This window comes from Doryrhamphus excisus, chromosome 11 (assembly GCF_030265055.1).
Source record: "Doryrhamphus excisus isolate RoL2022-K1 chromosome 11, RoL_Dexc_1.0, whole genome shotgun sequence".
Taxonomy (NCBI): Eukaryota; Metazoa; Chordata; class Actinopteri; order Syngnathiformes; family Syngnathidae; genus Doryrhamphus; species Doryrhamphus excisus.
The window spans coordinates 6,082,075-6,094,106 of NC_080476.1; the positions used below are offsets into that span (position 1 = coordinate 6,082,075).

The following is a 12,032-nucleotide window of genomic DNA, read 5'->3' on the forward strand; positions in this document are numbered from 1 at the left end:
TTAGCATGATTAAATTTTGAAATCATTTGTCAGCCTTTGTTTGAAAAATAAATCAAAGTAATCAAAAAATAATCAACCTATTAATTGGCTATTAAAATAATTGTTAGTTGCAGGCCTTAGCGAAACACATACAATTAGTGATTTGGTGAACAACATATCAGAAAAGAGGCCAAAATGTTGCTCATGTTCTCCAAAGTCATAGCCGATTGTTAATATCTTGCTTTGGCTATTACACAAAGATAATGGTAATGGTAATGGTTTAATTTCATTTGAACATGCATCAGATTACAATTGAGTGCATCACATAATCACATGTCCAAAAGGAGTAGGAAGAAGCAAAGCTTATTAAATCCTACCCCTCCATCTGGTACTTTTACAATCACTAACTGTTTACATTTGTTCACTTCCTGCTTTCCTAATATAGTTTAAGTTTTTTTTTTGTCTTTTTTCACGTACTGAAGTACGAGGTGATATGATCATACAATGACATAATGGGTACCATAGTAAGTGTCAATATAGTGATATATATAGCACATCATGACTGGTTCAAGACTCTTCATCCTTGTATTTAGCAAACATCAACTGCTTGTATTGTTTCTTGAATTGGCTCATCGTTGTGCATTGTTTGACTTCCTTACTCAATCATGGGTCTGCTTTCTGCTTTGACAACTATAGATTATTAAATAATTTCCTCTGTCAGTAACACAATGCTCGTAGCTGTTTCAGATGAGCATGGAGGACATCCACAATTGCTGACATTGTCATCATGCTCTCCGTGTGTCTGAGGTGCACTTTGACCTACACTGAGACCTGCTGTTCAAGTCAGGTCAACTGAGTGACAGCTCCTTGACACACACTTACCTGCATAGTAGTAATAATCTGATGACTGTTAACACTCACTGAACGGCGCCCGGGCAGCTGTGTTACTCCTCCAAGCCACATCAATGTTCTGTGTACCGGATTTTACGCACCATTAGGTAATGGTAATGGTAATGATAATGGTAATGGTTTTATTTCATTTGAACATGCATCAGATTACAATTGAGTGCATCACATAATCAGTTCACAGTCCAAAAGGAGTAGGAAGAAGCAAAGCGTATTAAAACCTACCCCTCCATCTGGTAATTTTACAATCAGTAACTGTTACATTTGTTCACTTCCTGCTTTCCATAGTACAGTTAAGGTATTTTCTTTTTTTTAGGTCACCTGATTATAAGACACAGTCTCAACTACGGGGTCTACTTGTATAAATTACACATACATAAGGGGCACGTATTATAAGGCGCATGCTAAAACATAGTTGAAGCGCAGAAGAAAGGGAGTCTGAGGATGCAGGAGCAAACTTTATTTTCTTTTCAAAAACCACAACAAAATAGTTCTTCCTACTACCTGAACTGTTCGGATGGCAACACACTCAACTTTAATAGTTCCGGGGTGAATTATATGTACTATATATTATATACTATATGTACCAACACCCTACATGGTATACCAAAAAAAAGGAAGTTTAGTTTCACTTTTTTTCTACTATTTAACAATACACTCACTGCGTTTTTTAATTCATTTTCTCCCACAAATCCATCAAAGTCCTCATCTTCTTTATTTGAATTGAACAGCCGCTCATTCATTTGCTTCACTTGGTTTTTCACAGTTGTGGAGAGATGGGCACAATATTGTTTTGCAGCCTTGGAAGCGTTTGTACTGTACGCATCACGTCATGTTCTCTGATTGGTTTATGTATTACGTCCCTGTGTCAGTGGGAAATGGTCCGACAGTATAAGAGCGCCTTATAGTGCGGAAAATATTGTATGGTAATCACTGTTAGGGTCTAAATGTAGTTTTTCACCCAGCTACTATTGTCTTTTATGTTGCTGCTGTTTAGTTAATTTTTTGTATGGTCTTGGTCATGCCAATGCCATCATGACAACACACTGTCCTCCTCCCAGATTGACAGAGTTGTGTGTTATACGCCTGTGGTGAGTGTGTGTTTGCGTCACCTGCTCTTTGACAGACCGAGTGGTTGGAGTTTGCGCTGATCCCGCTTCTATTCCACTTCCCCCTCCATCAGTCCTCGGTGCTCCCCAGCCCCCCTTGCACCCAGGCCCCCGGGGCATATAATCTACTGTCAGAGTCCTGCCCTTCCCCATGAAGCTCTCAGGGTGACCCCCGCACTCCTCCACTTTAGTCCTGTCCCCCCATTGGGAGATTATAGATATTGCAATCTTTAATATGGGCTTTATGCTCAGGGGCCATTATCAGTAATCTGCAGTGGGGGGAGTCTGACCTGGATTTTTCAGCCCACCACTGGACTGCTAGACACATTTCATATACCATCTGTAACATTCTGTAGTGTGCGTTATCAAGCTTAGCGGTACTTTCACTTCTTATGTGTCTGTTTCACTTTTAGCATCTTTGTCCTCCCCCCGCCTACATCAAGAGTTTGGTACCAGCACAATGACAGTGTTGAAGATCTATAAGCTTCACTTGTGTTGAGCAGGTGTTTAACCCATTTTCTTATAGTGCATCCATTTTTAGCTTCCATGGATTTATTTGGGTTAAATCATAACCGAGCGGACATTTTTACTGCAACTACCTTCAACTTTTATGTTCCTCGCATTAATCTCATACAGACAGACTTTTATGTATCCGGAATAAATGAAATTGTCTGGTGTAAAAGCACTGTTAGACTATATTAACTGTAGTATACCGAGAGAATGAAGTGATGATATTATTATATACAAAACAAGCAGTATATAGCCATTATGTCAGCATCGGATTGTCTGCCAGCAGTGAGGATTAATCGGGGGGGGAGTTCAACGAACCAACATAACTGATTCATTTGAATTATGTAAACCTTTCAAATAATATTAGTGTATTTTTGCCAATACACTGAAGGCAAATGAAAGGATGAGCACATGGCAGGACAATCAGACGTCCACACTCACTACTTTTTTCTTCTTTAATCTTGACTATGATGACCCCAAATTACCACCCCCACCCGCCCCCCTTCTCCATCTTCCCTCTCAGTTTCCTTTCTCTGCATGTGTTTAATCTGACAGCCAATGAAAAGTATTCCTGCATGTGTGTATTTGTCCTTGTGTATGTGTGTGTATGTGTGTGTTAAATATGTAAGGAGATTAAAAAGACTTAAATCTCTGCGTCTGGCATAGAAATTCCAATCACATAACCTATCATCAGTGTTCTCTCGCTTCCTCTTTGTTTGTGTATGTGTACAACTGTACGGAGGTAGCAGGCTCCTCCCCCTGCCATCCACCTAAACCACCACAGGCTTTAGCCCAAATCCCTGGCTTTCGGCATCACATGACTGATGTTTGCAGCTGGACATTTGACATACATTTGTTATGATTATTTTGCAATGCATTTGAAGGACATTCACACACTGAAATACTTTTAGTGACACTGATTATCACCTGCACCTCGGTCTGATGCCACATTGTGTGTTTTTCTCCTGCAGTACACAGTGAGGATGTGGGCTCTACCAGGCTGTACTTTGTGAATGCCTCCCTGCAGAGGGTAACTTACTCCAGCTCGGTGGGGGTGTCCCTACCCTGTCCAGCAGGGGGCACCCCCAGTGCCATTCTGCGCTGGTACCTGGCCACCGGCGATGACATCTATGACGTGCCCCACATCCGCCACGTGTACGCCAATGGCACCCTGCAACTGTACCCCTTCTCGCCCTCCGCCTACAACAGCTACATCCACGACAACGACTACTTCTGCACTGCCGAGAACCAGGCGGGCAAGATCCGAAGCCCCAACATCCGAATCAAAGCTGGTGAGTTAGGCGGATGTTGTTAAACAAAGTAAGACAGAAGATCTGCATGATGGAGGGTAGAAAAAAAAAAAAGGTTGAAATGAAACTGTGTGGAGCGGATGCGATTGGCAGATTAAAAAAAAAAAAAGACCAACCCACACAAGGGATCACCTGCCCTAAAATAGCCCGTCTGAACCTGAACAGCAATTGACCTGGAAGACGCTATTCAGAGCGGACTCAGACACACATTATACAGCTCCATCCCCTCTAACTCCATCTGCACCGCCGAGTGGCACCGTGCTGTCTAAGGCATGAAAGCGGTAACACAACACACCCTGCAGCACATAACATAACAAGTAGCACCTCCAGTGAGCCTTTTTTTTGATCATTCACATCAGGATTGAGTGTACTGCCGTTGCACTCGCCAAAATAAGTTTTGATGTTTGCAGGAGAGATTTATTGCAGTGAATCAATGAGCAGTGATAGGAAGTTGCCGCCATTTATTCCCACTTTTGTTCTGCCTCTCCGCCCGTGTTCTTCAAACTGTCCTCCCGTGTCAGACTAAATATAGCCACAACACACTTCTTTAATTATCTCTCATTAACAATCCTAATTGGTGCTTTTCATTGATTAGACTGTGTGATGTTGCTTTAATAAGCCAGACCTCAGCTCCTGCAAAATTGCGCATTTGGGGGTTTGGCGCCCTTCGGTCGGAGAACAAGCTGAGATACATGGGACTGAATTGACTAAACAAATAGTAACCTCACCTCACCGCCAGAGTAAATCTGGATGATACAGTAGTTGCACTGCGTCTGTTCTCAGTGGTTCATTCAGGCCAACCGCTCCCTCCCTCCTCCCTCTTCCCTCCTGCCGTCAACATCTGCTTTCATATTCTGCCTCCCAACACCGACCCGAACTAATACTCATATTCATTCTAATACTAATACTAGCGCCAAGTTGGGGATTTGAGCCAGGACCCTGAGCTGCATGCCAGCCGGGTGCTGCCTTCATTCCCACATGACCCAAAAGCCTGGCTGCAGGAGACGAGGGATTAGCGTCAACCTAACATCCTGTAGCCAGCCGCCTCTCGAACTGCTTGCAGAAGTTGTTGATGTATTGTTTTTTGGCTCAGACCAACAGGTTTGGGCATGATTCTGACAAAAAAGTCAGTCACCATTTTATAGCTTGGAATTGAGATTGCAATTATCTGCGATTATTTTTTTTAATAATAGGCTTGTCCAAATTCTAAAATTGAGAATTCCACAAATCCCAATTAAAGTCCATGAATTTGAATAAAAGTGCAAATTGCAGAAAGTATAATTTATTAGATTTCATTATGACATGATATTGTAATTATAGCAAAGTGTGGAATGGAAGCATCATCTATAAAATCATGTAATGATGTTTCAAATGGTGAAAAAATACATCATTTCCAAAAATGCTTCATTTTCAGTATTCATATGTGTTGTATGTAAACCAAAACGTTTGTTTAACATGAGGATTTCATTTGATTAGATTTATTTGAATTATATTGAATTCCCCTTCCTGACTGTTGAATTCAACTTCCAATTCAATTGGTTGTGGGCTGGAGCCAATATGATTCCAATTCCACTTCTTCTAATTAATTTATTCATTCATTCATTCATTTTCTACCGCTTATCCTCACAAGGGTCGCGGGCGTGCTGGAGTACCTGGAGAAAACCCTAATCAATTGAATTAAAATTTGGAATTTTGCACAAGCCTGACACACACACCAAATTGGCGGCCATGTGCTTTCACGCTGTTTTATTATTATTATTATTATTGACAAACTTCCAAAGGTGGGGCTGCACGGCAGAGAGTGGTTAGTGCGCAAGCCACACAGCTAGGAGACCCCAGTTTGATTCCACCCTCCGGCATTTCTGTGTGAAGTTTGCATGTTCTCCCCATGCAGGCGTGGGTTTTTTCCGGGTACTCCGGTTTCCTCCCACATTCCAAAAACATGCTAGGTTAATTGGTGACTCCAAATTGTCCATAGGTATGAATGTGAGTGTGAATGGTTGTTTGTCTATATGTGCCCTATGATTGGCTGGCGACCAGTCCAGGGTGTACCCGAAGACAACTGGGATAGGCTCCAGATCCTCGTGAGGATAAGCGGTAGAAAATGAATGAATGAATATTTTTACTCACTTTTTTTGCCTCTTCTACGAGATGCTTTTTTCCGACAGCATGTGCAAATTAGACAATGATGACTTCTGGCGACTTATGTGAGAGCCGAGTGCTACCTTTCTTACTGAAAAGGTTGGCAACAATGATCAAAACAGAGAGGTACGACTTGCATATTTAACATAATGAGATATTAGTTACCGCCGTTATCGTTATTTCCGGCAACCTCAGTTTAAATGACTATTCTGTTCAACTCACATGTCACACAATTCAGTACAAATAAAATACGATTGTTTTCAGACAAAATGAATGTGTTTTCCTTTTTTAAACTACAAGTGGGAGGTACTAAAAGCAAAGTGGATGGGGGAACAGAAATGGACAGAGAAAGAATAAACAAATCAAAAATCAAATCAAAAAATGGCAGTCTTGCTCACTGCACAATACATTCCTACATGTTATACAAACAAGTTAAAAAACACATCAATGAACTAATGCAAGTGATTGATGATGATGATAGCTAGTGTGCCTTGCCAGTGTCAGGGTGAGTTGGTTCCAATTCCTTGGCTGTCTGGCTTGTTGGGAGATTGTGAGCGTGAGGAGGAAATGGTTGTAAAAGGACAGCATATATAATTTTTTTTAAAAATATAGATGTATAGAAATGAGATCACATGTAAGATCGTGATTTCTGTTTACATTTTTTTTTTTGTAATTCCATTACAACATGAGCATATCCGTTTCTTTGATTGACTGGAAGTGAAACAGCAGTTCCTTAGCAACCTTCAGATACATCCAAAGCGAATGAGACTTTACTAACGAGCTCATTGTCATTCAACACTGTGTGGGAAAACTGCGTCACAAAAAAGAGACTCAAATATACAGTATTTCAATCGATCTCTTACAAAATTCAGCACACTATGTTGATTCCATTCCCTACTTGAACAAGTATTTATATTATTTTCTTGTCTAATGGAGGCTTGCTCTATTTATGTAGAGAGCAGGGCATGCATTAGACCTGTTTAAACTAAATTCAAGAGCTGGCAAGTCATTTCCAGTAAATGTAGGCTGCAAAGTGCAGCGGTAATTGATGAGAGAACTCTGTGTTAATGGGGTGTTTTTAATGATGTAAACATTATTTTATTCTCACAGCAAGAAAAATATTGGACTTCTCCATTATTTAAAAGCTTGGTGATGTGATGGCAATGTCTTCAACATTTTGTTGTTTTGATCTGTATTTCATGTTTGTTTGTTTTTAATCTCACACTATTAGAGAGAACATTTTAGTTAATCAGTGTGTGTGTAGTTTTCAGGGAACCCTACACCGTGCGGGTGGCAGACCAGCGCTCGATGCGGGGCAACGTAGCCGTGTTCAAGTGCCTCATCCCCACAGCCGTGCAGGAGTATGTCAGCGTCGTGTCCTGGGAGAGAGACACCGTCTCCATCGTCCCAGGTAGGACATGATGGATCTAGTTCAGTGATTCTCAACTGGTGGGTTGGAATGGGACTCATCATTTGTCTACTAATGTGATGTAATGTCTCCGGTTGAGCCTTAGAAAGTCTTTGACTCAAAGTATTTACACAAGATACGACAATATATGAGATTGGCTCGACGGGATTTGACTTTTAAACAAAGTACTATAAAAATATGACAATAATGTTACACACAGAATGAACTCTCTTCTTGCCTATCTGGAGGGGAGAGACAAGGAAAACGCAGACACATAGCAGTATATTCAGGCTGGCAATTAATTTTGTTCATTTTCATGTATTGTGTGATTAATGAATGAATGAATGAATTAATTAATTAATTGTCATCCCAGGCCTAGTGCCCACAAGACATTTTTAATCTTGCATGATTTTGTGACACTGTTACTTATTGTTGTACAGTCACAGAAATCAAGTAGGATTCATTCATTCATTCATTTTCTACCATTTATCCTCACGAGGGTCGCAGGCATGCTGGAGCCTATGCCAGCTGTCTTCAGGCTAGAGGCGGGGTACACCCTGGACTGGTCGCCAGCCAATCACAGGGCACATATAGACAAACAACCATTCACACTCACATTCATACCTATGGACAATTTGGAGTCACCAATTAACCTAGCATGTTTTTGGAATGTGGGAGGAAACCGGAGTACCCGGAATAAACCCACGTATGCACGGGGAGAACATGCAAACTCCACGCAGAGATGTCCGAGCAGGGAATCAAACCCGAACGACTTGGCCATCCTGCAGCCACAAAAGTAGGATTCCTTATATATAAATGGAATACTTTTGTAGTTGGAGTATAAAACACCTGTGAAGCATGAAATAACACCCCTATAGTCACATTTACACTCTTATTACCCTATATAGGCGACATAGTAGACAGATGATAAGCTTTTAAGACATACAACAGACTTACCTGTGCTCCGGTGCCGTGGTCAGGAAGTGACATCGGGCTCAGCCTGGGTTGCCCATGTTTTTATTAGGGATTATTTTGCTTCTTGTGAGATAATTCCAATTATTTTTCCACTGATAAAGTCTGTCATTACTGACATTCTGGCATATGACAATGGCTTTGGTTGTGTCTTCGGATTGCTTTATGTTTGTATTTTAGTTAATAAAGTCATTTTTATGCATGTATATGCTTTTCAAAAATTAATAATAGGCCACATTCAACCACAAAACAGCATATTTTTTTTAATTTATTTAGTAAATCTGTGAAATTCTAAGTACAAAGTGGCAAGGCATCAGTCCACACTTCAGTAACGGATAATGGTGCGTCCCGCAGCCAAACCAGTTGAGTACCACTGATCGGTTTTGATGTTTGACCAAATCCTTCACATGTTCTGTTCTTCTGTCTGCTCACTGTTCTGGATCACTGATCTGGCCGTCCTCTTCCTCTTAGCTCGCCCCCATCTCCTTTGGGCAGACTTTCCCATTTGTCAGATATCGTCGGGTTTACAGTACAAGCGATACAAATGTCAAATCTTGATGTTAACTGTAATTGACATCCCATTAAGATGGACACTACAATACCACAATTGTCTTCATCGGGTCTTACAATTAGAGACAGTGGATGTCAATAGCAGAGTGTCCTCTCATTTATCTTCATTAACCTCATTTGCGTGTGTTAGAGTGCTGATAAGAGGCATAAGAACAACCGTGTTGTCAAGTATGATGTCTTTTGTTCCCTACGTTGTGGTCACTGCTGTATTTTGTGTGCTATAGCTCTTGAATAATGTTGGAGAAATACGAGGGAAGGATAGGGAAAATGAAGCAAGGAGGGTAGTAGGGCAAGAATGGCCTCAGGTTCTGGCAGATGGTGTTTTATGTCTTATGTATGCAAAACAGTCAGACATTGTATCACACATACACAGGCATCAAGGTTGCAGTCATTTGTTTTGGAGCGGTCCAGCAGTTTTTACACAACCCATAAAAAACAAGATTAATTGCATATCTACAACATATTTCTTTTGGATCACCTTTGTAGGTTGATTTCACACAGTTCCTTATCACAAGTACTGATCTGATTTAGAAATGCAAGACTTTGTTGAGGATTTTTATGCTTTTCGTGTTTGGGTCATTGCTGGGTATATCGTCACGAGGCCGCTGTGTGTAATTATGGATATATAGGTCACTTGATGAGCAGTGAGTGTGAAGATCAGATGCTGAACATGATGAGCTGCTCACTGAACTCTGCACTTGTCTCCATATAAACAGCAGAATGCACAACGCAAAGGAAGAATGCTGCAAGCCCTCACAGCCAGGCTGGCATTAACCTTGACCCTCTTTGTCTGTGTGTGCCAACCAAGCCGTTGCATATATGAAGTCACTTGTCCTGACTAAGGACAAGCGGTGCTGGAAAACTTAATGCTGGAGTCTATGCTGGAAAACTTAATGCTGGAGTCTATCCCAGCTGTCTTCGGGCAAGAGGCGGGGTACACCCTGGACTGGTCGCCAGACAATCACAGGGCACATATAGACAAACAACCATTCACACTCACATTCATACCTATAGACAATTTATCATTCATATTTTTGGAATGTGGGAGGATATTTTAGGCTGTGCCATGGACGAGTGGTTTGCGCCCAGGCCACACAGCTAGGAGACCCGAATTCAATTACCCTCTGAGGCATCTTTGTGTGGCGTTTGCATGTTTCTCCCCGTGCATGCGTGGGTTTTCTCCGGGTACTCTGGGACAGCTGGGATAGGCTTCAGCATGCCCGCGACCGTTGGTAGGATAAGCGGTACAGAAAATGGATTGATGGATGGAGGATATTTTAGGCATAATCAAACATTTGACAAAATGAATTTGTGCCGGTGTTTACAGCTTATATACCAATTTTTTTGATCAGGCATATTTGAGTTAAAAAAAAATTTTGCCTTGGTGTTTGTGTGTGGGAAGGGTAAAACATGGGTTTTTGAAGAAATGTATTGACTTTCATGTATTTAAACCAGGGGTGCTCCGATCAAGGTTTTATGCTGCCGATTCCGATACCAATCATCCTTGAGGGAAATCGGCTGATACCGATCACATAAATTAACTGTAAATGTCTATTTATTTATGATTAGTGCCATTGGCCAGGGGTGCCATATAATTTGGGGAGACTAAAGACAATTTCAAGGTCCCCTGACTGCCAGGGGACCCAAGAAATCGGTAGTTATTTGTATAAAAAAGGGGTTTGGGGGCAGACTTCCTGATTGGACCCTGTTACTGGCTATATGATATAGAAAATGGAACCAGAAAATTACCTTCATTTAGACAAAAACACATTTAACTTACTTTTTCAAGACAATATACAGTATATCACTCGTGTAACTTAGACAGGTCGAGATGGATTCAATTATTTTTTAGGTTATTTTCCTTAGACTCACCCTACTCTTTTTTTACATTTTTGTTGTGGCATATTTCTAAACTGCAAAATTGATATCACTCTTTCAAACAGCGGCTACATTCCACACAGCCAACATGTTTGTTTTAGGTTTGGCTCACCTGCAGTGGTCAGTGTTGAAAGGCATTTATCGGCATATGCCTATCACATGCTTTTTATCACAGGAATCGGCCTATACTGATTGGTGGCGGATCAATCGGAGCATCCCTAATTTAAACCATATGTAACAACAGACCATGTCATGACGGTATCGACGTACGGGTGCTGATTTCATTTCACGCAACAGTAGACGTGAACATCCAACGTATAACACACACAGGTCAAAAAAAAAAAAAATTAGTTTCTGGTCTTCCTGTTAGTAAGCCCTCACTGAACAGAGGATTCGGAATGGGAGACCAAAGCTATGTCCACAGCTACACGGATACATATATATTTCTTTCACTCCAATCTCTACCCACAAGGGTGGGGTTTAATTAAAAAAAAGAGAAAATAATATATTTTTTAAGTTTTTGAAAGTTAGTGTGGGCATATATTGTGGTGTAAGACTAAAAGGCGACATGCTTTAACGGTGTTTATAGTGTAGTTACTTTTCATGTACTGATTTTAGTGCATAAATGAAACACCATTCCCTTTGCTTCACTACATGTGCCTCTGAACCTTGATTAGTAACACAATCACACATTGGTTGGATAGTTTGGTAGATGACATAACACCATGCTGCCGTGCCCTTTGATGCCCAACAGGTTCCATTCTGACGGCCGCACATGTTTCCCATCTGTGTTTGTGTATATTAATATGTGTGTGTGTTTTAATATGTCTGTGCGTGTGTCCCCATGTCTGCCCCACTTTCCTGTCCAGCCAGGACGGTGGAGGGGGGGTTTTAAGAGCGGAGGGGTGCAGGCAGACTGACCTATTTCCCTCTCACTTTCCTGTCCCATACCATCCTTGTGGTGTGAAGTCTCGCGCCAGTGTGCATGCGCGAGTAAATAGGGGGGCCTACAAGTCTGAGCGGTGATCTTCTGAAGCGGGAATGTTGGAGTAGTGACAAAGAGATGGGGAGTTTGTGGAAGGCCATTAAAAAACACCATGAGCACAGATTTAAGCTGTCAGTGTAACCAGCAGAGAGCTAATGAGTGGCACCGATGCATACAGACTGGACCAGCAGATGGCCCACAGAAGATACCCAACTATGCTCTACATAAACCACCTGCCACACAGTTTGCCTTTGTTTGTTTAC

At 41.4% G+C, this 12,032-nt stretch overlaps 1 protein-coding gene across 5 annotated transcripts in view; it reads left to right on the plus strand.

The window, feature by feature from the left end:
• LOC131138615 (cell adhesion molecule DSCAML1-like) overlaps positions 1–12,032 on the plus strand; it is a 68,952-nt gene that overhangs the window by 11,040 nt on the left and 45,880 nt on the right. For all 5 annotated transcript variants that reach the window (XM_058087696.1, XM_058087694.1, XM_058087695.1 and 2 more), the window contains 2 exons: positions 3,476–3,796; positions 7,221–7,367. In XM_058087696.1, coding sequence (XP_057943679.1) covers positions 7,265–7,367 — 103 coding nt within the window. In that variant the 5' untranslated portion in view covers positions 3,476–3,796; positions 7,221–7,264. The remainder of the gene's footprint in view (positions 1–3,475; positions 3,797–7,220; positions 7,368–12,032) is intronic.